The sequence below is a fragment of the Tupaia chinensis genome, unplaced genomic scaffold (assembly GCF_000334495.1).
Source record: "Tupaia chinensis unplaced genomic scaffold, TupChi_1.0 Scaffold145519_1, whole genome shotgun sequence".
Classification (NCBI taxonomy): Eukaryota; Metazoa; Chordata; class Mammalia; order Scandentia; family Tupaiidae; genus Tupaia; species Tupaia belangeri.
Genome location: NW_006205376.1, coordinates 846,797 through 874,004, shown reverse-complemented (window position 1 = coordinate 874,004; position 27,208 = coordinate 846,797). Strand labels below are relative to the sequence as shown.

The following is a 27,208-nucleotide window of genomic DNA, read 5'->3' as shown; positions in this document are numbered from 1 at the left end:
AAATGGTATAGAAAGCAAACATAGATAACAGAGACAGTGTGGGAGGAGAACAGGAGGTGGCAGAGGGTAAGAGATAGGGAACCAAGGATGGGGGGAAAAAGCAAAACATACAGAAAACAAGAAATGGGAGATCATTTGCTAAGAATAACATATTTGTTGATGTGCTTGATTGAGACAATATACAGTGTACTCTAGATGGAAAATCTCATTTTGTATGCTGTAATGATGTACAGTGAATGAATGCAAATAAATAAATTGGGGAAAAAAAATGAGAAAAAAAAAAAAAAAGAACTTGCCATAGAGCTAATACCGAGACATTGTGGTATTTCACAGGAAATCTACATCAACGATAGTCCAAAAGTAGACACATGCATATGATCTATGGCAAAGGCGACACCAAAGTTAGTGGAGGAAAAGGACTCAAAGCACAATCAACAACATGGGAATCCAGTGATATAATCATTATACCATCTACTGGCCCCCAGTACCTGGTAGTGTTAAGATAATTGACTATCCAATCTTATAGAGAAAAAAAAGATTATGGAAAAATATAAATTAGATTTCCACCTCACCCCAAATGCACTTATCAATTCCATGGAGACTTAAAGATTTAAACATAAAAGGCAAGCCGCGGGCCAGCAGGTGGCATGGTGGTTAGGACACTGTATACTCACATGGTCAACCGCACTTCAATCCTAGACCTGGCAGCTTGCTTTCTCACTTCTCTCTCTATCTCTCTCTCTTTCTCTTTCTGTCTCTGTCTCTTTCTAGTCAAATTAAAAAATAATAACAATAATAGGGGCCAACAGGTGGCATAGTGGTTTAGGTGCTAGACTTCCACCAACCATGGTTCGAGTCCCAGACCTGGTGACTTGAAACACCAAGCGCATGTGTACACATACCCAAAATCCAAAAAGGAGAATGGAGGAGAAGAGATTGCAGTATGGCCATCCCTGCTGGGAGGGGGAGGCTAATTTCTTACTTTCTGTCTCTCTGACCAACACACACACCCCATAGCAAAAATCTCTCCCCCTTAAAAAAAATAACTTCTTTTTAAAAAAAGAATTATGTAATTTATTTGTTTATTTAAATGTGCTATAGGCACTCACCAGAGAAAGACAGAGAAACAGAGTAAGTGAGAAAGCAAGCCACAAGTCTGGAACTTGAACTGCAGTCAGCCATGAGTCCAGTGCTTCGATCACCACGCCACCTGCTGGCCCCAGTAAAATAATTCTTTAAAAAAAAAAAAAGATGGGACCACCCGATGGCATGTTTATGTCACTGGACTTCCACACAGTCAACTGCTATTCAAGTCCCAGACCTGGCAGCTTAAAATACATGCTGGACGTGTGTGTGTGCACACCCAAAATCCCACGAGAAGAATGGAAAAGAGGGGAATGGTTGCTCTCCACAGGCATGGCCATTCTCCTGGGGGGTGATTTCTTGCTTTCTGTCTCTCTCTCCCTCTCTCTCTCTCTCTCTGTCTTTGTTTCTCTGGCAAGTGTACACACCCTATAACAAAGTTCTCTAAAAAAATAAATAGATTTTTGTGGGACCAGCAGTTAGCGTAATGGCTATGTCGCTGGACTCCCATGTAGTCGACCATGGTTTGAGTCCCGGACCCAATGGCTTAAAACTCAGGCTGGGCACTGGGGACCAGCAGGTGGCATGGTGGTTTAGGCAATAGACACATGGTCGATCATGGTTCGAGTCCTGGACCTGGTGGCTTGCTTTCTTACCCTCTCTCTTGTGTGTCTCTTTCTGGTCAAATTTAAAATAAATGAATGAATAAATAAAAGTTAAATAAAAAATTCTTAAAAAAAAAAAAAAAAAACTCAGGCCGGGCATATGTGCATGCGTGCCCAAGATCCCAAGAGGAGGAGGAGAAGGGATTACGGTGTGGCCATATGCCCTGGAGGGGGGAGTGATTTCTTACTTTCCGTCTCTTTGTCTCTTTCTGGCGAGTGCACGCGCCCTATAGCAAAAACCTCTCAAAATAAATAAATAAATAAATTTTTAAAAAGAAAAGCAAGCCATAAGACAGTTAGAAGACAATATGGGTGAATATTCTGACTTTATAGTAAGAAATTATTTCTTAATAATTAAAAATACAATCTATAAACACAAAAGAGTAATAAATCAATTTCTCTCCATCATAGGACACCAAAGAGAGAGAGAAACGACAAGCCACAAACAAGAAAAAGATAAGTTCAACATATATCATTGAAAAAAGCTTAGCATGGAGAATACAGATGTAGATATACACTCTTCTTACAAATCCACAAGTAAAATATAAATAACCCAATGGAAAAGTGGGCGAAAGACACGAAAAAGCATTTCAATGAAGAGGAGTCATAAACGCCCATGAACCTCAGAGAAGATGCTTCACCACAAGAATAGACACAACGATGCAAACTAAAGCTAAATTGAGGTAAATTTTACATATACCAATGAGGGAAATTCTCTAAGCTGGATAACACAACATAATGGCAAGAGCCAGTGATGCCAACTTCTTGAATATTTTTGTAATTTTTTTTTTTGGCCTTAAACTCATATTTGTTCAATATATTATCTGGAGTGAAAAGATGAGCCACCGATGGTGGATTTCTTCCAAAGCAAACTGTGTTTGCTCTGACAGATGGCTGCAGGCAAGACCCATCTGGGGGTCACTCTAAACTAAATTCTAACCTGAAGGTGTTTTTGGATTCCATCCCCTCCACACACACTGTGTGAACAGATGCAAACCTCAGTGAGAGCCCATTGGTGGGGGATGAAGTCTGAGAAGTAGCATGCATTTTTTTTCTGTACTAGGTCCCCTGCCAAAGACAGACGACAGTATGCAATACACTGAGTGGATAGTCCTCTGTGGCTCAAGCTTGGGGAGATTCTAGGCTTTGCCTCCTAGTTCCTCTACTTTAAGTAGTCCATATAAACCAATGCTGAGGGCCCAGCAGGTGGCATGGTGATTAAGGCACTGGGCTCCCACATAGCTGGCTGGGGTTCACTTTCTTTCTCTCTCCTTTGGCTCTCTTTCTCTCTCTCTCTCTCTCTCTCTCTCTCTCTCTCTCTCTCTCTCCCTCATATGTCCTGTAGCAAATTTAAAAATAATAATAATGATAAGTGAAATTAAATAACTAATTCTCTTAAAAGAGAATGCTGAGGCCCAGCCTGCACACTTGGTAGCAAACTGAACTGCAGTGCTGGAAGGTCTGGATTCCCCGAGTTGGCCTAGAAGCACGCTAGGAGGATGTATGCAAGCCCAGGATCCCTAAAAGCTGGCGGGCCAGTGCAAGGGAATCACAACATGGCAAGAGCCTCCAGTGGGTACTTCTCTGTCTTTCTGTCTCTCACGCATGCATACGTATTCCCCATCATAACTTAAAGAATAAAATGTTTAAACTAAAAAGAAAGTCAGTTTTATCTGGTTAAACAAATGCACTCAAGGAAAGTCAGCTCTCACGCTTTCTCTCTCACCTGTGAGCGTACATACGCTAGGGCAAAAACCTAAAAAAGGGGGGAAGGGTTCTTAAGGGAAGCTATCCCAGAGGAGAAGCAAATTAGAGATTGAAGTTGAATCAGCGAAACTGAGAGAAAAGACAAGGGCAGGAAAATAGCAGTGACTGAATTAACCAATCCAGTGGGCAAGGGGATGAATATTCAGGTCTAGTATGGTCAGAGCTCAATGTGCAAGGGTCTGATCCACAAGTCAGCATTAACGTCAAGACTGAAAGGTATGGTGGCTGTCAAAGCAGAGAAAGTCAAGAGTCAGGAGGGGTCAGTGAGAGGTAGGTCAGCAGTGGCCCTGGCCCAGCCACATGGAAGGACAGTGGGTACTGAGACCAATGAGACAACCGGGTCACGATCAGACTGAGAAGGCGCCACCACTTTCTAATTCACAGGAGCCCTGGAAGCTCAGACAAACCCGAAAACACACTACCACAGAGGGCATGGAAGCTGCAAAATCTCCCAGCTCCCTCCTTAGTTGGAAATACTGTTATTGCTGGGGCCAGCAGGTGTCATGGCAGTCTACATCACTGGACTCCCATACGATTGACCATAGTTCAAGCCCGGAACCCGGTGTCTTGAAACTCACACCGGGTGCATGTGCGTGTGTGCCCAAAATCCCGAGAGGAGAATGGAGGAGAAGGGACTACAGCATGGCTACCCCCCCTAGAGGGTGTTTTCTCACTTTCTGTTTTTCTCTCTCTCTCTCTCTCTCTCTCTCTCTCTCTCTCTCTGTCTCTTTGGTAGGAACATGCATCCTGTGGCAAAAATCTTTTTTAAAAAAGAAAAAAGAAGTACTTTTGTTGGTATCACTGGGCCTGGCTCTCACTGGCAGACTTCCCTGGCTGGCCTCCTTACATTCAGCTGTGCTGAGATCTCAGCTGGCAGGTGACAAGCATCACAAGACCTCACCATCTGGCCCCAGACACCTCTCCAGGTTCATCTCCTCCCCCCTCCCCTTTCCCCGACCACCGACTGCAGACACAGATGTGGACAAGCAGCCATCTCTCCGGGCTCCCCTCCTCTGCAGGCTGTTTCCTCTTCCTAAATGACTTTATCATTCTTCTCTCCCTTGAAAACTGACTCAAATATAGTTTTTTTTAAAAGAGTTATTTTATTTAACTTTATTTATTTATTTAAATTTGACCAGAGAGGGACAGAGAGAGAAAGAGAGAAAGCAAGCCCCCAGGTCCGAGGATTCGAACCATGGTCAGTCATGTGGGAGTCCAGTGCCCTTAACTACCACGCCACCTGTCAGCCCCTCAAATATAGTCCTGATTGGGAAGTTTTCTCTGAACCCTCACTTGGGTGTCTTATCAAGCATAGCCATCACAATATTAGTTGATTACTATTACCATCATCATCGTTTATCGGGTACTTATCACACACAAATGCTTTCCAGAGCTTTTTCTTTACCACTAAGAGTTTCTCGCTCCCTCCATTTCACAGAGGAGGAAGCCAAGGTTCAGAGAGTTTTAAGTACTGGCCTGAGCTCACACAGCTAGGAAAGGGATTGTGTGTTCTGACTCAAAAGCCCATGATCTTTCCAGTAAACTATCACAATCGTATTTGTTTATCTCTGTTGCTCCAACAGTAAATAAGTAACTTAAAATTAAAGGTCATGAGGGCTGGCAGGTGGCATGGTGGTTAAGGGCACTGGACTCCCATGTGGCCAACCATGGTTTGAGTCCTGAGTCCTGGACCTGGCAGCTTGCTTTCTCTCTCTCGCTTTCTCTCATCAAATTAAAATAAATAAAGATAAATAATTCTTTAAAAATATAAAATAAATAAAGGTCATGTCTTCCTGGGCCAGCCCCATAGCCCAGTGGCTGGAGGAGCCAGAACCTACATGGCCTTTTTTTTTTTAGTAAACTGGTTAAACTGGTCCAACAAATGGTTATTTTTTTCTTTTTCTTTTTTGACAAGATTTTGCTATAAGGCACGTGTGCTCGCCAGAAAGACAGACAGAGACAGAGTTAGAAAGTGAGAAATCGTCCCCGGGGGTGATGATTTCCCCCACAACACAAGCCCTTCTCCTCCATTCTCCTCTCGGGATCTTGGGCATGCAAGCAAACACGCCCAGTGTGAGTTTAAGCCACCAGGTCCGGGACTCGAACTGCGGTCGACCACGTGGGAGTCCAGTGACATAGTCATTACGCCAACTGCTGGTCTCCAAATGGTTATTATTTTAAAAGAATTATTTATTTAATTTTATTTACTTATACATTTATTTTAATTTGACCAGAGAGAGAGAGAGACAGAAAAAGTAAGAAAGCAAGTCACCAGGTCCGGGACTCAAACCATAGTCAGCCATACGGGAGTGTCCAGTGCCTTAGCCACCACGCCACCTGCTGGTCTTCCAAAGGGTTATTTTTAAAACAAGGAGTCTATTCCAACCTCTTTTCAAAATAACTAGCTGTCTTTTTTTTTTCCAGAGTACACTATATATTGTCTCAATCAAGCACATCAACATACATGTTATTGTCAACAAATAATAACTAGCTGTCTTAATAAATGTATCTTTATTTTTTCCCCCATCCTAAATCAGGGAAGAGTGCCACAGACCTCACAGGCTACCTGGTTAAATGAAACTCATTTTCCCTGAGGGAGGTTATAGTCTTGGAGAGGTTATCTTAAAGGGAAAAAAGCAACTGTGACTCTTGTTTAAAGTACTCCGAAAGTTTCCTTTCTCACTCAGAACAAAAACCCAAGTCCTGATAACAGCCTAAAAGCTGTTACACAATTTGAACCCTTTTGTCTCAGATGTCATGACTCTTCAGTCCCTTTCAGTCAAAGGGTCTGAATTCTCTCTCCCATGGAGAATGATAACCCTTCCCACTTCCCAGGCCCCCTCCCCATTCCTAGCTCTATCTTTCTCCACAGCATTGAGGACCATCTAACATTTTATCTATTTCATTTATTTATTTTGTTTATAGTCCCTCTAGGCTCATAGACAGTCAGCTGCAGAGCCTGGAGCTACCTGTCAGGGGCACCACACACAGCATTACTGTAAGAACGAACGAACCCGTGTTTATCCATTGGCCATCGCCTACACACTCACAGCATTTAACTTCGTATCCTTTTTCTAAATTTCTGAATCACATTGGTAGCAAGAAATTCAAATGCACCTTAAAAACTTAGAATTTATCAATGATGCTTAAAATCTCATTTGGTTGGGAACCAGCAGTTAGCGTAATGGCTATGTCGCTGGACTCCCATGTAGTCGACCGCGGTTCGTGTCCTGGACCCGGTGGCTTAAAACTCACGCCGGGCGCGTGTGCATGTGTGCCCAAGATCCCAAGAGGAGAATGGAGGAGAAGGGATTGCGGCGTGACCATCCCCCCTGGGGGGTGATTTCTCGCTTTCTGTCTCTATGTCTCTCTCTGTCTGTCTGGCGAGCGCACGCGCCCTATAGTGAAAATCTCTCAAAAAAAAAAAAAAATTCAAAATCTCATTTGGTTAGAGGGGTTTTTCCCTCAAATGACTTACTGTGAATATTATCTGAAAATGAAAACGTAACTGTGGTTTTGAGACTCTGGTCTTAACTTTAACAAATGTATATTATTCCAATACTTCAGTATAGTTACCAAAGAAATATTTTGTTACAAAATATTTGATTGTAAAACTTCACTTGGAAAATAAACAAACAGTGATAGAGTGGAAGACCTAAAGATTCTCTCAAGAAAAGCTTCTTGTTTGAGGCCAGCAGGTGGTGCAGTGGTTAAGATGTTAGACTCCCATGTGGTCGGCTGCGGTTCAAGTTCCAGACCCAGTGGTTTGAAATTCATAGCAGACACATGTGCATGCCCAAATCCTTAGAAGAGAAAGGAGAAGGAACTGTGGTGTGGCCAGCCTCTGTGAGAGGTGATTTCTCGCTTTCTGTCTCTGCATGTGCCCTATAGCAAAAAATCCCTCAAAAAAAGAAGAAAAGGAAAAGGTTCTTGTTTTATATTAATTAAGCATACTGACAAGGGGCCGGCAGGTGGCGTTGTGGTTAAGAATGCTGGACTCCCACATGGCCAACCATGATTGAGTCCTGGACCTGACTGATTTCTCACTTACCCTCTCACCCTGTCCCTCTCTGGTCAAATTTAAGTAAATAAATCAATAAACTTAAGAAAAATAATTCTTAATAATACTGACAAAAAAGGCTCTTCCAATCACTATAATTTGCTTGATCATTAAACCATAGCTAATTCTACACTACCAATACTTATTAATTGTATCAATTTTAATAATTAAACAAAATACATATAATGCAGAAATATTAATAATAAATAAGCAGAAGCAGCCAAGGTGATGAGTCCCAGAGCCATTTATGATTGGTTTTGGAGTGTACTATATTAGTTCTTTCTCTCTCATAGATGGTTTTCATCCTAATTATATTTTTTTCTTTTTTTTGAGAGGTTTTTGCTATAGGGTGTGTGCACTCACCAGAAAGACAGAGAAAGAGACAAAAAGCAAGAAATCACCCCCAGGGGGGATGGCCACGCCGCAATCCCTTCTCCTCCGTTCTCCTCTTGGGATCTAGGGCACGCACGCACACGCGCCCGGCGTGAGTTTTAAGCCACCGAGTCAGGGTCACAAACCATGGTCGACTACATGGGAGTCCAGCAACATAGCCATTAAGCTAACTGCTGGTCCCCTAATTATATTTTCTTGAGATTTTCAACCTAAAACCTCTGAGCCAATAGCCTTAGAAGAGAGAAAGCTAATTTGTGATTCAAAGGGGAAAAAATTGGTCATGCATGCCAGAGAGATAATCTGCAAGATGATAGTATCTCCAGTTCAACAAAAGAAGTCACGTGCAAGATTAAACTCATCCTGTCTCCACCTCTTACCTCGCATCAAGGTCAACTTCAAAAAATCTCCTAAAACCATCTAGGGAAATAGCAATCAGTGAGGCTTATCAACAAGGCCCATCCGTGTTATAATAATAAACCTCTTCCAGTCTCAAAAACTGATGGCTAAGGGCCCTTCAGTAGTGGCATTTGATTTCACATTAGTCTGCAGTATGTAGGATGAAAACAAAGACCCGCCATTCTGAACCTTCCATCACAGACCCACGTCAAACTGCAACAAAACATTCTTAAGGAAATTGCTTGTTACTGTGTACTTCCCATAAATGTAAACACTTTCTTAGTTTCAATTCAATTTGAAACATAGCTGTTAAATTTTACATTTTAGGGTAGAGGTTTTTCTCCTTACAATAATGTTTGGAAACGGTAAACAGATATAACCAAAAGAACAACTGAAAATAACCCAGAAGTTAAAGATCAATTTCTCAAAGCAATTTTTTTTAATATTCTATTTACAAACTTGTAAAGATGACAGGGACAACTGCAAACAGAAGAAAGCAAACAAAACAGACACACAGGGAGAAAAATAACTTTTAAGAGGAAGTTTAAACAATTCTCAAAATCTAATTTTTTTTCTCCTAAGAGCCTTTTTTTGCCATAGGACACCTGCATTTGCCAGAGAAACACAGATAAGAGATAGAGACAGAAAGCAATAAATCACCTCCTCCCAAGGAAATGGCCACACTGCAATCCCTTCTCCTCTATTCTCCTCTTGGGATCTTGGACACACATGCACACGTGCCCAGCATAGTTTTAAGTCCCTGGGTCCCAGACTCGAACTGCAGTTGACTATGTGGGAATCCAGTGACATAACCATTACGCCATCTGCTTGTCCCCAAAAGATAAAATTAAGTGCAGTCTAATTTAGCATGCATCTCTTTTCTAATGTATTAAGTCATTGGTGATGTTTATTGGTTGTCCAAAAGGCTTTACACTGTCTTCATTTCCAGAAAATAAAAAAGACAAGTCCAAAAATACTACGCAATTAAGGTTTATATATTCCCTCATAACTCTCCCCCTCTTTTTTTTAAGTTTTATTATGGGGCACATACACTTGTCAGAGAGAAGAAGACGAAGAGTGGGAAATCACCCTCCCAAGAGGGATGGCCATGCTTCAATCCCTTCTCCTCGATTTTCCTCTTGGGATTTTGGGCATGCACGCACATGTGCCCAGAATGATTTTCTTTTAATTTGACCAGAGAGAGACAGAGAGAGAGGGAAAGTGAGAAAGGAAGTCACCAAGTCTAGGACTCCAAGTGCACTCAGGCATGTGGGAATCCAGCACCTCAACCACCACACCACCTGCTAGCCCCCAGCATGACTTTCAAGCTGCAGATCCAGGACTCAAACAGCACAGTCAGCCATGCAGAATCAAACCACCTTATTTCCAAATCACCTGCTAGCCCACCTCAACTTTTATTAAATGCTTCTATTCCTAAAGAGTCATTTAATCCTAAGGTTAAAGATTCTCAGGAAAGAGGTTATAGGCCTGACTGCACTTAAGATGGGAGGGGGTTAACAAGGTGAAGACTGGGGTCACCTCCAATGAATGACTTAACTGTCCTAGAGTAGAGTCTAGGGGTTAGCATTTTTATAAACCACTAAGGTGAGGATCACCAGATGGCATAGCAGTTTTTGTTTGTTTGTTTGTTTGTTTGTTTGTTTTATGGCATAGCAGTTTCATCGCTGAACTGCCATATGGCTGACTAAGGTTCAAGTCCCAGACCCGGTGACTTCCAAGATCACATCAGGCAGGGCCAGCAGTTGGCGTAATGACGTAATGACTATGTCACTGGACTACCATGTAGTCAACCACAGTTCAAGTCCCGGACCCGGTGGCTTAAACTCATGCCGGGCATATGTGAGTACATGCTCAAGATCCCAAGAAAAGAACGGAGGAGAAGGGATTGTGGTGTGGCCATCACCCCCCTGGGGGGGGGGGTCATTTCTCACTTTCTGTCTTTCTGTCTCTATCTTTCTGTCTCTCTCTGTCTTTCTGGCGAGTGCGCATGCCCTATAGGAAAAACCTCTCCCCCTCCAAGAAAAAGAGATCATACCAGGCATGCGTGCGTGAGTGCCCAAGATCTCAGGAGGAAGTGGAGATCCTTCCCTCTCACTGTCTCTGTCCTTGCAAGCCCATAAATAAATAAATCACCCACATGAGCCTAATGTGTAGTCTGTACTGAAAGTCTTCTGAGGAGAGACCTGAGAGGGCTACCTAGGCACTGCTCAAACACGTCCAAGGTCGAGACCCAATATCTCATTAGAAAATCCAAAGCCAATCCACTACTGAATGGTCTAGAACACGATGAGACGTCACTTCCCCTAACAAGTGTATTTAACTTTATTTATTATCATTACTATTTTTTTTAATTTGACCCGAGAATGACAGAGAGACAGAAAGAAAGTGAGAAAGCAAACCAAGATCAGCCATGTGGGAATCTAGCGCCTTAGCCCCCACACTACCAGCTGGCCTTATAAATTTTAAATGTAAAAATGAAAAATGTTTTAAAACTGAGTCATCCCTGTGGCCTAGTGGTTAAGGGAACCAGATCGACATGACTGACCATGTGGTCTGAATCCTGGCCCCAGTGGCTTGCAAAACATGCCAGGTGCATGTACACGCATGTCCAAAATCCAGACAGGACAGAGAATGGATCACATAATGTCCATACCCCAGGGCGAGGCTTTCTCCCAGTCTGTTTTCCTCAGGCAAGTGCAGAAGGAAGGGAGGGAGATAGAGAGGAAGGGAGGAAGGTTGTGTATATACGCATATGTATATATATACACACACACACACACATATATATATAATATATACATACACAGACACATGCATTTTCACTGAAAACTCCCAAAATATATAGATATGCTCACCTTAAACTTTTTTTACCCATCAGTTGTTTTTTTTTTTAATTTTTGTCTGAAAATCAAGCAAAATGTAAATCAAAATTAATAAGCTATTGAACAATACCACCACTGACTTTAAGAAATCCTGGGAGAGTCCATAACTGTGGCCATAAAGAAGCAACACTACTGGAACCAGCAGATGATGGCATGGTGGTTAAGGCGCTAGACACTCCCACTCGGCCGACCACAGTTTGAGCCTCAGACCTGGTAGCTTGCTTTCTCACTTTCCCTCTCTGTATCTCTCTCTGGTCACATCAAAACAAATGAATAAATAAAATTAAATAAACTTAAAAAAAGAAGCAACACAACTTTAGGCTGTATCCTTACTTATTTTATATGTTAGTGGAATATAAATAGTTATGTTAGCTGCACTGAGCTGTGTTTACTGGACAAATTCAGAGGCCTGAAGTTTAAATTAAAATTACTTCTTCTGGTGTTTCATTTTTTTTAAGCTAAAAATAAGCCTAGCTGCAGTGGCACATGCTGGTAAGATGCAACTGCTCTGTAAGCTTCAAGGCCCAGGTTCAATTCCTGGCCTATTCTAAAAGCTAGGCACAATGGTAGTCCCAGCTACTCGGGAGGCTGAGGCCCTCTGGGGGGGTGATTCCTCTCTTTCTGTCTCTCTGTCTCTGTCTCTCTAGTGAGCACATGCACCCTATGGCAAAAATCTCTCAAAAAAGAAAAAGAAAAATTTAACCACATTGATCTGGTAGTAGGGCTGGCTTCATGGCGCAGTGGTTAATGGAGACAGATTCCAAATGTCAGTTTGAATCTTAGTTCTGGGGAACTTGAAAATAATGCCACATGTGTACATGTGTGTGTGTGTGTGTGTGTGTGTGTGTGTATGTGTGTGTGTGTGTGTGTGTGTATCCACAAAATCCCAACAGAATGGAGAAATGAAGCAGGAGGGATGTGGCGTGACCATGCCCCATTTGGGGCTTTTTTCCTCCCTCTCCCTCTTTCTGTCCATCTCTCTAGCAAGAGAACACACCCTCTGACAATAAAAACATAAATATATGAAAATACTTAGAACACTGAAAATGACAAAATCAGGATAGGAGGAGGACCTCAGCGATCATTCTATATACACCCCTTTCCAAGCACACTCTCCATCCAGTATTTCACGCAGTTCCCAGCTTCTCCTTAAATGTTTTGGTGACAGGGTACCCACAATGTTTTGAAGAGGCTTTCTCTTTCCACTGTTAAAAACTATACTTGGAGGCCAGCAGATGGTGCAGAGGTTATATTACTGGACTCCCGCATGGCTAACCGCGGTTTGAGTCCCAGACCCGGTGGCTTGAAACTCATGCTGGGCGTATGAGCATGCATTCCAGAGAAGGAATTGTGACATGGCCATCTCTCTGGAGGTGATTTCTCACTTTCCCTCTCACTGTTTCTGTCTCTTTCTCTGGCAACCACAGATGCCCTAAGGAAAAAAAAAAAAAAAAAAAACCTTAAACTATACTTGTTGGGGCCAATAGGTGGCATGGTGGTTAAAGGTGCTGGATTTCCACATGACCAACCACAGTTCAAATCTCGGACCTGGTGGCTTGCTTTCTCACTTTCCCTCTCTCCCTCTCTGTCTCTCTCTGATCAAACTGAAAAATAATAATAATTAATAAAGCTAAATAAAATAATTATTTTTAAAAAAGAAACTATACTTGTTAAATATCCTTTATTTTTGATCCAGAATTCAGCTCCTAATGACCCACAGGGACTGTTCAGCCCTCAGAAGCCAAGTACAAAAATGTCAAGGAAACAAATTCGATAAATCAGTTCTATAACATAATAAGGGAGAATAGAAAAGGAAAGTAAATCCAAAAGGGAAATGAGTTTGGGCCAGGTGTTCAAAGGAGAAGAGAACCATGAATTAGTTTCTTTAAAATATGTGGAGCGGGACCAGGAGGTGCTGTAACAGTTAAGGTGATGGATTCCCACATGGCCGAGAGCAATTCAAGTGTTGGTCCCAGTGGCCTGAAAATCATACTGGGCACATGTGCATGCATGCCCAGAATCCTGACAGGAGAATGGTGGAGAAGGGATTAAGGCCTGGCCGTTCCCCCTTCTCCCCAGGGGAGTGATTTCTCACTCTCCTCACTGTCTCCAGTAAGCCCATGTGCCTTGGGACAAGAACCTTAAAATAAACAAATGTGGAGAAACAGAGTACATGTATTAAAGCTGGTGGATTACCTTGACTTGAACTGAATAAACCAGAAATAAATAGGAGGAAAAAAAAAACCAGGTGATGGTAGATCCCTGAAGGCTAGTGAAAATTACTGCAATCACACATGCTGACTCCATACGCTGGGAGAAAAAAATAGAATAAATTTGAGAAGTAAAGGATAGGCAGATAAAAGCAGAAGAGACAGCTCTAAACCATAGCTTCTCGGTAATTTAGAATTGGCAAAAGTCATAGATTGCTTATTCCAACACCTTAAGTTTATCGACAAAGTAATTAAGTCCAAGGAGGAAAAGCTATCAGTGATCACTTCCATATTTCTCTCCACTGTAAAAATTACGAATACGTTTGCCAGACGTTTTCCTGTTTCCTGTGTGCCCTCTCTTCTCCCCAGCTCCTGCACAATATGCTGAATCGGAGGTCCTGATCAACTATCTCGAAACTCGACCATCAGAGGGCAAAGATGAGATACCGTCACCAGCCCCAAATGTCTGAATCATCCTGGCTTCTCTCCAAGACCAGAATGGACAGGATGTGGTCACGCTGCAGGACCAGCTCTGGCTGGAAACCAGCCACACATTATGCGGATACACGTAGCCCCATCACCGCCCACGGGACAAGGGGTCAAAATCACTGCTAACACACCTCAGGCCTTTCCCTCTGTACCGGTGAGCACACCTGCCGTGGGGGCAAACGACGCCCATCAGTTTCTTTCACACACACCTGCACTTTTCCAGCTCTCACCACCCAGCTTTCCTCAGGGCAGAACCTGGGCCACCTTCACTGCACTCCTAGCACCCAGGGTCAACCACACTCTCTGAGGCTCTCTAGTTTTTCTTCCCTAATTGTCCTCATTTTCTTTACACTTAAAACATCAGCATTTCGAGACCAGCAGGAGGCATGGTAGTTAAGGCTGTGGACTCCCACAAAGCCGATCACAGTTCAAGTCCAGTACCTGGTGGCTTGAAAATCACACTGGGGGGGAGGGGGCGGCTAGCAGCTGACGTGATGGTTGGGGTACTGGACTCCCAAATGGCCATCCAAGGTTCAAGTACCAGAGGTGGCAGCTTGAAACACACCAGGCACATGTGCATGTGTGCATGTGTGCCCAGATTCCCGAGAACGAGAAGAAGGGATTTCAGCATGGCCAAACCCCTTGAGGGGTGACTTCTCACTTTCCCTCTCACTGTTTCTCTCTGTCTCTCCAGGGAGTGCACATATCCTATGGCAGAAACCTGAAGGTAAAAAAGAAAATATCACTCCAGCTGTGTGTGTCCAAAATCCTGAGAGGAGAATGAAGAAGGAATTGGAATGTGGCCATCTCCCCTGGGGGCTGATTTCTCTCCTACCCTCTCATTATTTCTCTCTCTCTCAAGCAAGTACATATACTCTATGGCAAAAATTTAAAAAAAAAAAAAAAATCAGCATTTCAAAAATGCAACCCTGTCCCAGAAATACTTGCATTTTAAAAGCTCACCCACTAAATGAAAGCCAGGTTGTAGAGTTGCTATGTATAGCATGACGCTCTTTTTATAAAAAATAAAGGAAAAACAACAAAACCATTGCATATGGATTCATATGTTTAAAGATTTTACTTTATTTTATTTTTGATTTGCCATAATTTTTGCGCTCACCGCAGAGAAACAGAGAGAGGGGGAGAAGGAGAAAGCACCTACCACGGGCATGACCATGCCGCAATCCCTTCTCCTCTATTCCACCCTCCTTTCAGGGTTTTGGGTGCCCATGTACATGTGACTGGCACAAGTCTCAAGTCACCAGGTCTGGGACTCTAACCACACACCTGGACGTGAGAGATTCAGGCCACAAGCTGCCCGCCTGTTTAAAGGTTTTACAAGCAAGCACAAGGGACCAGCAGATGGCATAAAGGTTATGTCGCTAGACTCCCATGCAATTGACTGTGGTTCAGGTGTCGGACACAGCGGCTTAAAACCTATACCAGGCACGTGTGCATGCATGCCCAAAAATCCCAAAAGGAAAATGAAGAAGAGATTGCACTGTGGCCATCCCGCCAGGGCTTGACTTCTCACTTTCTGTCTCTCTCTCCAGCAAGTGCAATGCAACCTATAGCAAAAATTTCTCTCTCTTTAAAAAAAAAAAGAAAAGCACAAAAGAATACTCACCAAAGCGTTAACAGCAGCCACAGAAATGGGAGGAAAGGAAAACTAATAATGTATACATGCTTTTACCTAGCTTGGAGTGTTGCAATAAACTACCATAATTACACAATTATAACTTTTAAATACCAAACTCTAATGACTAAAAATACGGAAAAAAACACTCCAACACACTAATGCAACTTCAAGTGTCCGCCAATCCACCACCTACGAGGTCAGTAAAGGCTACTTTTCCACCGAGGCTGCCCTCTTGCCCCTCACTGTGCCCAGCTCACATTCTTTGCCAACATCAATTAGTTTGCATTTCTCCTCATTCAATATGCAATCACACTAACTGGTGAAAACATTGTTAAACTGTTCATATATTCCATATGCTAAAAATCAGTTTTGAATAAAATGATAATCAGGCCAGCCTTGGTGACACAGCAAAAACACAACACTCTATGATGTCGAGGCCACGTAGGAAGGTCCCTGATGTACCTCCCAAAGTTTCCCTGTCCACAACAGGCACCTACTCACATGCCTATGACCTTGGCTAGCTGAGGTGGGGGGCAGATCATAGTGTGAAGATTCTGTTGGGGGTGTCTGTCCCTTTCTTCTCTGTGTCTTATTCTTGCAAAAGAAATAATCAGAAAAATAACCAATTGTAAAATTTATTATATTATTTTAATAATTAAACATTGAGAGGGGGCCAGCCCGTGGTGTTAAGAAGATGGACTCTCACGGGGCCAGCAGGTGTCATGATGGTTAAGATGCTGAACTCCCACATGACCAACTATGGTTTGAGTCCCAGACCTGCTGGCTTGCTTTCTCACATTCTCTCTCACTCTCTCACTCTCTCGCTCTCTCACTCTCTTTTGTGAGCACATGTGCCCTGTACCAAATTAAAACATAATAATTATAAATAAAATTAAATTAATCACTAAAAAAAAATCTAAAGCTAGACTCCCACATGGTTGACTACGGTTCGAGTCCCAGACTCAGCAGCTTGAAATTCACACCAGCTGTGTGTGCATGCCCATAATCCCAAGAGAAGAATGGAGGAGGACAAACCATGGCATGGCCATCCCTCCAGGGGGTGATTTCTCACTTTCTCCTTTTCTGCCTCTCTCTGGTGACTGCATGCACACTATGACAAAAACCTTAAAAATAAATAAATAAATAAATAGGCATTAAGAACTTATCCGGGGCCAGAGGGTGAAGTGGTAGTTAAAGATGCTGGACTCCCACATGGCTGATCCCGGTTCAAGTCCCAGATCTGGTGCCTTGCTTTCTCATTTTCCCTCTCTCTCTCTCTCTGTCTTTCTCTGATGACTATAGCAAGTTAAAAAATAATAACAACAGGGGCCAGCCAGTGGCATGATGGTTAAAGCACTGGACTCCCACATGACTGACTACAGTTCAAATCCCAGACCTGGTGGCTTGCTTTCTTACTCTCTTGCTCTGTCTCCCTCTGGTAAGCACATGTGCCCCATACCAAGCTTAAAAATAATAGTAAAAAATTAAGTAAATAATAAAAAATTTAAAACAATGATAAATAAAATAATTCTGAAAAAGAATTTATCGCATAATTTATGACCTCCGCCAAAGAAAATATGAATTAAAAGGACTCATGTAACTTGGGCATCCAGTTTACACTCTAAAATTGGTCTTACAGTACTCTCCTTGGTACGGAGCTACCTCCCATCCATTCTGAGAAGAGTCTCAACTCTCTCTTCTCCCCTTCTACATCAGATCACACCTGACATTTTGTCCCATCGCACCTCCTAAGCAGCTCTTGGATGAGTCCCCACCTCACCATTCCCACTCCCACTCCCACTGCCTACCCCACCACACAGCTCCAATCCATCCTCTGTAGCTATCACCAGGACCTTCTAAACGCTACTTGCAGCCTTGAGAAGGGTCCTTACTCTTTTTAAAATTTTATTTATTTATTATTATTTTTATCTGACCAGAGAGAGACACAGGGGTGAGAGGAAGGGGGAAAAGGCAAGTCGCCAGGTCTGGAACTCGAACTGTGGTTGGTCATGTGGGAATCCGGCGCCTCAACTACCATATGACCTGCTGGCCCCTCTCTCTTTTTTTTAAAGGTTTTTTTTGTTTGTTTGCCATAGGGTGTGTGTGCTTGCCAGAGAGAGACAGAAAGAGAGGGAAAGTGAGAAATCATATCCCATTCCTGGTGCGGGGGCAGGGATGGCCACAAAGTTCATGTATCCAGAGTGTTTTTCGGGCCACTGGGTCCGGGACTCCACTGTGAAGTTGGCCATGTGGGATCCAGCACCTTAACTACTATGCCACCAGCTGGTCCCCTGTCCTTCCTCTCGTTAAGACCATCTTCACCTCTGTATACTGCAAGCAGTATCTACCTTCTATAAAGATTATCATAAACATTTGACACAAGGCAGGCAAAGCGCCTAGTCCTAAATGGAGCCCTGTACATAGCTCTATGCCTTATTGTTTCTGAATTATTTTGAAGAATAAATGAGATAAGATATAAGGCACCCAAGGTAGCTGTTTCACTTTTTTTTTTTTTGGAGAGGTTTTTGCTATAGGCATGCATACTCACTGGAGAAACAAAGAAATAAATCACCCCCCGGGGGGGGTGGGGGGGTAGGGTGGCCACACCACAATCCCTTTTCTTCCATTCTCCTCTTGGGATTTTGGGTATGTATGCACAAAATGCTTGGCATGAATTTTAAGCTGCCAGGTCAGGGACTTGAACCATGGGAGTCCAACGACATAACCATTACGCCATCTGCTAGTGCCAACTGCTTCACTTTAATAAATCACCCCCCGGGGGGGGTGGGGGGGTAGGGTGGCCACACCACAATCCCTTTTCTTCCATTCTCCTCTTGGGATTTTGGGTATGTATGCACAAAATGCTTGGCATGAATTTTAAGCTGCCAGGTCAGGGACTTGAACCATGGGAGTCCAACGACATAACCATTACGCCATCTGCTAGTCCCAACTGCTTCACTTCCTTTTAATGGTTCCTCATTCCCAAAACACAGCCATTGCCCTTTCCCAATCACATTTCCCACCATTTGACTTCGCGTGCCTCCTCCTTTTGTATAATCAATTATCTAATAGCAAGACGTGCACCTCTTCACACTCTCCTCTCCAGCAAAGCCATCACTACAGGTGTAACCTCGCATGTGACAAGGGCCTTTAACATAGATTTCAACATGCAAGTAATAACTGTATTTCAAATTTGGAATGCAATATGGTAGGTTTTTTTAATCCGTGGTTTGCCTTTCCACGGTTTCAGTTACCCACCATCAATCATGGTTCAGAATAGGTGAGTGCAGTACAGTGAGATATTTTCAGAGAAAAAAGAGATCATATTCACTTTTACTGCTATATGTTGTTATAATTGTTCTATTTTATTATTCATTACTATTAATCTCTAACTGTGCCTAGTTTAAAAATTAAGCTTTATTATAGGTAAGAATGTATAGGAAGAAACAGGATAGATAGACGCTGATACTATATGTGGTTTCAGCATCCCCTGTGGGGGTCTTAGAACACAGCTCCCACGGGTAAGTGAGGACTAATGAATCCATAAGTACAAATGTATTGAGGGCAACAGGTAGCATGGTGCTTAAGACGCTGGACTTCCATATAGAGACCCTGATTCGAGTCCCTGATCTGGTGGCTTGCTTTTTCACTTTTCCTTTCTCTCTCTCTCTCTCTGGTCAAAATAAATAATAAAAATAATAAATAAAATTAAATCGATAATTCTTTTTTAAAAAGTACACATATATTTAATGGGATAATAGAGTAGAATATTTTTAAACAATTCTGAAAAAATCATTTCAAACAATGGCTACTATACACATTCACTTAAATACAGTGAATGTGATAGTTTTATTAAATCAAAAAAAGATTATAAAATCTTGCTAAGTGATATCTGAGAAATAACTTTGCCAGAGACAAAATCTTCAGCTGAAATAAAAAGAATGGTGCAAATTACAGAAATTGGGTCCAAAAGAGAAATATGATTTAAACTGATTATGTTTAAGTTTGTAAAATTAATTTGATGAGGCCAGCAGGTGGCATGGTGGTTAAGGGTGCTGTGGCCAACCACGGTTCAAGTCCCACTTTCTTACTTTCCCTCACTCTCTCTTAGTCCCTCTCTGGTCAAATTAAAATAATTAAATAAAGTTAAATAAAATAATTCTTTAAAAAATTAATTTTATAGTAAATGTGATAATAAATGTAAACATTTCTTTATTATTTAGTTAACTTTACTCATTATCTTTTTTTTTTTTTTTTTTAAGTTGAGCAGAGAGAGAGAAAGGGAAAGTAGGATAGCAAGCTGACAGATCCAGAACTCACATCGCAGTCAGCCATGTGGGAGTCCAGCATTCAACCACCATGCCACCTGCTGGCCTCAACATTTCTTCTTTAAAAACAGTAAGAGAGAAATTAAAACAATTGTTTAGGCAGATCACTTAAGTATTAACTTTCTCTCCAAATTTATCTGTAGATTAGAAAAGACAGGGCCGGCAGGTGTGTGGTGGTTAAGGGTACTGGACTCTCACATGGCCGACTGAAGCTGTAGTCCCGGACCTGGAGGCTTGCTTTCTTACTTTATCTCTCTGTCTCTCTGTCCTTCTCTGGTCAAATTAAAATAAATAAATAGATCAATAAATAAATAAAGTTAAACAAAAAATAATTCTTTAGAAAAAAGGAAAAGAAATCTAGGATTTTCTCCCCCATATGAATTTGTGATTTAGATTTGCAGATATAGGGGGCCAGCAGGTGGAGTGGGGGTTAAGGCACTGGATACTCCCACATGGCCAACCACAGTTCAAGTCCTGGACCTGGAGGCTTGCTTTCTCACTTTCCCTCTTTCTCTCTTTCTTTCTCTGTCCCTCTCTGGTCAAATTAAAATAAATAAATACATCAATAAATAAAATAAAGTTCAATAAAAAAATAATTCTTTAAAAAAAAAATTTGTGGATGTAAAAGAATCCAGGCATAAGGACCAGTGGGTGAAATAGTGGTCACTGGACCCTCCCATGTGGCCAACCATGGTTTGTTCGAGTCCTGGACCTAGTGGCTTGCTTTCTCATTTTCCCCTCTCTCTCTCTCTCTCTGTCTCACTCTGATCAAATTAAAAATAAATTACTGAATAAATAAAGTTTTATATATATATATATATGTATATATATACACATATACATATATATATATAAAATTCTTTTAAAAAAAAAAAGAATCCAAGCATATGAGGAGTCCAGGTAGTTTAAATGGCTGTCATGAGGTCCCTAATGTGACAATCTCTAAAACTGGATAAACGTTCATGTATTGCAAGATGTAACTTTTGCCCAGAAAAAGGGCAAAGTTGGCTCCATGGGGAAAAGCTGTTCATTGCCCAGAAAGTGCTACTTCAGCAACTGGTGACTATCCTTGGTGAGAGAGCAGAGTAAAGAGCAAGAAAATGAGCTGAGGATTCTTCACACAGAGTCTACTGTAACCTAGCTGCAGATCTCTGCTCAGCTGCCACGTGGATGTGTTTTCCGAAATGCACTACTGGCAGTGCTGAATCACTCCATTCTAAACGAATCTTTTAAAACGTTCTTATATTTTCAATTTCAACTATTTTTTAAATTAAACAAAAAACTTAAATTTGGGCCAGCTGGTGGCATGATAGTTAAGGCACTAGACTCCTACATGGCTGACCAAGGTTTGAGCCCCAGACCCGGCAGTTTGAAAATCATGCCAAGTGCATGTGTGTGTGTGCCCAAAATCCCAAGAGAAGAATGGAGGAAAAAGGACTGCAGCATGGCCATCCCCCCTAGGGTGATTTCTCACTTTCCTTCTCTCTGTCTCTTTTTTTTTGGAGAGGTTTTTGCTATAGGGCACGTGCACTAGCCAGAAAGACAGAGAGAGACAGAGGCAGAAAGCGAGAAATCACCCCCTAGGGAGGATGGCCACACCGCAATCCCTTCTCCTCCATTCTCCTCTCAGGATCTTGGGCACCCATGCACACGCACCCGGCGTGAGTTTAAGCCACTGGGTCCGGGACTCGAACCACAGTCAGCTACATGGGAGTTCAACAACATAACCCTTATGCTAACTACTGGTCCCTCTCTGTCTCTTTCCAGTGAGCACAGGCACCGTATCGCAAGAACCTAAACTCAAATTTAAATCCGAGGGTATTTTTATACATGTATATATTTAGTTTTAAAGCTATTTTAGAACCATGACTCTTCAAACACTATTTTGGCCTGGGTGACAGAGACGCAGTGCTGATTTATACACACCCCAAACACCAGCCAGGTCCTAAACATAACTGGAGAGGGTGCCCATGAAGACATCGAGAGCAAGCATTTGCGAAGTCATACAACAGTCAAGTGAATTGTCTCCCCGGCCGAGTAGTTAAGGCAGCCAGATCTTACATGGTTGAACAGGCAGTCTGAGTTCTAGACCCAAGAGCTTGAGAAACATTGCTGGGTGCAACCCCACAGGGACACTTTCTCCTCTTCCCTATCTCTTTGTCTCTGTCTCTCTTTGACAAGCACACATGCCCTCTATTAGAAAAAAGGAAAAAAATGGTTACGCATTTTACTAGACATGTTGCTTTGTCTGGCTGCCCAAAGTGTCATAAAAAGGAGAACATTATGATGATCTCAGACATTATCCTTATCTTAGAGCCTTAGTACTTTTCGTTCAAGTGCATTCTTTTTTGTTTTGTTTTGTTTTCTTTTTTGAGAGGTTTTTGCTACAGGGCACATGCGCTCACCACAAAAACAAAGAGAGACAGAGAGGCAGAAAGCGAGGAATCACCCCCCCCAGGGGAGATGGTCATGCCACAATCCCTTCTCCATTCTCCTCTCAGGATCTTGGTCACACACGCCCGGCGTTGAGTTTAAGGCACTGGGTCCGGGACTCGAATCGTGGTCGAATACATGGGAGTCCAGCGAACACAGTCATTACACAGACTGCTGGTCCCTCAAGTGCATTCTTTTGTGAACCAAATTATAGTAGTCCGGGTAAGTAGGCATAGAGCAGAGTCCTGAATGATAACCAGGCCAGACCAAACAAGTAATCGGGTTGAGAGAAGAAATAACTAAATGGGTCCTGGTCATGCCACGTTCTTTTTTCCTCTATTTCTCCCTCCTGTCAGGGTTTGGAGCATACATGCACACGTCCCTTATGTGTTTTTCGAGTCGCTGGGGGCAGGATTCGAATCACACTCAGCCATGTGAGTTCTGGCTCCCAGAGCCTGGCACTTAACCGCCATGCCATAACACTGGTCCTGAATTCATCTTCTTGAGTTTGCACATCTTTAGGAGACAAAACTCAACTTACATTACCATCTTAGCAATACCTAGCCTAGGAAAGGAGGGTGGTATTTGGGTGCTGACTTGCAAAACAAAATGACCTGCAAAGACCGGGCCTGTGCCACTTTGCAAATTACCAGGGGCCATCTTTGATTTAGCACAGTAATTCTCTGTTGATGTTCCCGTAAACTGGTCTAATGTTTTTTCCCTCTTAGGTTTTTGCCATAGGGTACATCACTCAGAGAGAGACAGAGAAAGAAAGTGAGAAATCATCACCCTGGGAGATGGGCACGCAATCCCTCTCCTCCATTCTCCTCCTGAGATTTTACATCCATTGTAATTTTTAAGTCACCAGATCTGGGACTCAAACCACCAGGTCTAGGACACAAACTGCAGTTAGCCATGTAGGAATCCAGCATCTTAATCAACATGCCACCTCTCGGCCCTTGGCCTAATCATATTTAAATGAATCATATTTGTTGAAAGAGCCTAGAAATAAGCCAAAGATTTCGTCTGTATTTGGCTTTATAGATATAATGCAATATCACGTGTCATTTATACCTGATAATGAGCAAACTTCCTTTTGAAAAACTAGAGCACTCATAAAAAAGCCTTTTCAAAAATGACTTCTACATGACACCATCATTGGAATACCTCAACTTGTACAATGTTTCGGGATTTTACTTTTCTTTCTTTTTTAGAGGTTTTTGCCTTAGGGCACATGCACTTGCCAGAGAGAGAGAGACAGACACAGTGAGAGGGAAAGTGAGACATCACCCCCAGGGGGTGATGGCCACACTGCAATTCCTTCACCTCTATTCTCCTCCTGGAATCTTGGGCACACATGCACACAGGCCCAGTGTAAGTTTCAAGCCATAGGGTCCAGGACTTAAACCATAGTTGGCCATGTGGGAGGCAGCAACCAAACTGTTATGTCATCGGCCAGTCCTGGGTTTTACTTTTCAAACACAAAACATTTCTTAGACTGATTTAGATCTTTAACTAATAATCTCAGCTAAAGTGTACATCATTGTTTACAAATAAAAATAACATATATAGTCAGTTTATTGGAACTCTTAAATTGAATTTTATTTATGCTAAATGCAACTTGAAATGCATATAGAAAAAAAATCACTTGTTAAAAATAATCCTAATTAGGCCAGCAAGTGGGATGGAAGTTAATGGTGGATCCTACATGGCTGACTGCATGGTTCAAGTCTCGCATTCAGCAGCTTGAAAATCAGGCCGGGTCCATGTGCATGTATGTCCAAAATCCTGAGAGGAGACTGGAGAAGAAGGGATTGCAGTGTGGTCATCCCTCCTGGGGGGTGATTTCTCATTTTCTCTCTGTTTCTTTCTCTCTCTCTCTCTCTCTCTCTCCCCAGCAAGCATACATGTCTTATAGCAAAAACTTTTTTTAAAAATTTATTAAATTAAAATAATCTTGATAAAACTTTAATTAACCTGCTATACAGAACAAGATATGCTTTATATTTTTATAGAAAAACCATAATTAGTATTTCCATTATTCTCTATTACGAAACCATTGCTAGGGGTCAGCAGGTAACATGGTGGTTAAGGGAAGTGGATTCCAACATGGCCGATTACAGCTCAAGTCCCAGATCTGACATCTTGATTTCTCACTTTCCCTTCCCCTCTCTCTCTCTCTTTCTCTTTCTCTTACTCTGTCCCTCTCTAGTCAAGTTAAAATAAATAAATAAAAATAAATAAGGTTAAAACACAATTCTTTTTTAAAAAGAAACAATTGCTATATCTTTCCTAAAAGCACTTTTCTTCTCATTTTTCTCACTGTGGCTGATGAAACTAACACAGGTAGCTTTTTCACAAACTGGTCGCTTTTTTTGCTTATGGAATGGTTTGCCTTAATTATCTTCTTTTTTAAAAAAAAGACTTATTTTTTATTTTATTTATTATCATTATTCTTTAATTTAGACCAGAGAGAGAGAGAGAAAAAGAGAATGAGAAACCAAGCCACCAGGTTCAGTATTTGAACTGTGGTCAGCCATGTGGGAGTCCAGTGCCTCAACCACCACGCCACCTGTCAACCCCCAAACTGGTCACTTTCTACAGTTTCTAATATCTTCTTAATATTGATTAGTGAATACTTGAGAAAAGTGTATCTTCTTCCAGTGCAAATGGACTCTTTAATAAATATTACCCTGCTCACTATGTGCTAGGCTTTGTGTTGAAGACTCCACACGGGAAGTAAATTAAGGCAGATTCTTTGCTTTAACAGCTCATAGTAAAGGCAGACAGCAAGAGCATTAAGGTTAACGATGCAAGGTGACACAAAAATATCTCAGAAGCGTTGTTTAAATCAAATAAGAAGGTCTGTGGACAGTTATACTCCAATTCATCAAATGAAGTTCACCTCTCTTATCAATAAGGCGATGGCTCAACACTGTCCGGCTCGCCCTCCCCAGTCTTGGCAGAGCAGTGTTGAAAAGTGTAGACAACATCACAACACCCCTGAGAACTACAGCCATCATCCGCTTTCACTTCACAGGATTCAGCATCATCATATCTAAGTATGTTAGCCTCAGACCTAATCCAAACTGGAAAATATAAACACGGACAGCTGTTGTTAAGACCAGACACACACATGGTTAGGAAAAGCATGTACTAGAAATTTACAGCCTAGATTTCTAGCTGGTGTTTTAAACCATACGGACCATATTTATTTTTTGGTATTTAGACATCTGAATAAAAATAAGCCATATCTGAATGTATAAATGCTTACCAAAGTATGTGCTCAATTATTAATAGAAGACAGCTTAATTAGATACATATGATGTTATAGTCCTAACTGTAACAATACAAAATAAGGACTCCCCCAAACCAAATTTACACTGTAAGAAAAAGATGACAGTATTATATGCCAAATAAAAATGAACATTTAAAATGCCCATATGCACTCCATAATAAAGACTTGACACATGAAAAAACAGTACATAGGTACATTTAAATGTTTAAGTGGTCACTTGCTACTTAGAGTGCTTTTAAGAATTAGGTAAAAACAAGTTGAGTTTCTTAAAACATACGTTGGTTCTTATGAGTGTGTGATAGGGAATCAAACACAATTATTATTTTCTTCCAATACATTAGTGTTTAAAAGAAGTCAAGTATCTAAAGACTAGAAAGGACAAATGTTATACACGGCCCACTGGCATAGTCTGGTTTTATACTCATTTCAATGAGAGATTTCTTTGAAATGCAAGGCTACCCAGGTATTTGACATGCACCATTCCTTCTGATTATTTGTAAGTGAGTTGCATTTTCCCTGGTCAGGGTGACCTCACAGGACTTGGGCATGACCCAGTCCGGCTCAGAGATGAAATAAGGCAAGGAGAAGCCCCAGCAAAGTTGTTTTTCTCCTGCAGCCCTTGGACAACAATGACAGAATGACTAAAGCCCAGGGGAATGAAGACTGCCCAGGCTTTGTCAACGGGACTGGTGAAGAGTCCTAACAACCGTCCCCTCCCTCACCCAGGAGTGCTCACACTCAGCAGAAAGCTCAGACACCACAGAATCGGCATCCTGAAATTGTGGGTCCTCAGGCACCAACCTACTCATCACCTTGTGGATTACAGGATGGTCGCGGAAACCGGGGCTTGAACCGAGGGCAGTTTAGGGAAGTTTGGTTTACACATTGCAACCCTGTCCAGTGCGGCCAGAATGCTGCTGCTTGGAGGCTCTTATGAATGTCCCTCCCCCACAAGCTAAACAGCCATCGCCTCCCCAGTTCCAGCTTAGGCATGCGTTTCTTGGGCAATTTTTCTGTTGGGCTTAAAACAATGGACTTTTTCAGTCTTCTCTTATCGACAAAGAGCCCTAAGATGAAGAAACAGTCCTTTCAAGCCCATCCTTTCCGACTTCTTTATGATGAGGAGTGGGCCCGGGGCGGGAGGCGGGAGCATGGGGGAGGTGGTGAGGATGGACGAGGTGACAGACAACTCACCTCTTTCAGCTGCTCCAGCTCCTGCTTGAGGCTGTCATACTCAGCCTCCAGCTCGTCATACTGCTGCTTGAGGGTCAGTTTCTCCTCCAGCACCACCAGCCCGTACTCGGCAGCCTGGATCTTCTCGTGGGTCGTCTCCGTGAGCTCCTTGGTCAGCCTCTCTATCTCGGTCTTGTAGTGGTCCACCGTCTGCAACCCCTCCTCTGCAGCCATAGCCCCGGCGGGTGCGGGCAGCGGGGGTGACGGTGGGGGAGATGGGGAGATGGATGCAAAGCTGGCAGGCCAAGGGAGAAGGAGATGGGGAGGGAGGGGTAAAAATGGGACAGAAAAGTGTGGCGGGCGGACGGAGC

General features: G+C 42.4%; 1 protein-coding gene across 3 annotated transcripts in view; it reads right to left on the bottom strand.

Moving 5' to 3' along the window:
* BICD1 (BICD cargo adaptor 1) overlaps window positions 1–27,195 on the bottom strand; it is a 286,923-nt gene extending 259,728 nt beyond the window's left edge. For all 3 annotated transcript variants that reach the window (XM_027768102.1, XM_006168070.3, XM_006168072.3), the window contains exon 1: window positions 26,859–27,195. In XM_027768102.1, the coding sequence (XP_027623903.1) occupies window positions 26,859–27,071 (213 nt within the window). In that variant the 5' untranslated portion in view covers window positions 27,072–27,195. The remainder of the gene's footprint in view (window positions 1–26,858) is intronic.
* Between the last annotated feature and the right edge of the window lie 13 nt (window positions 27,196–27,208).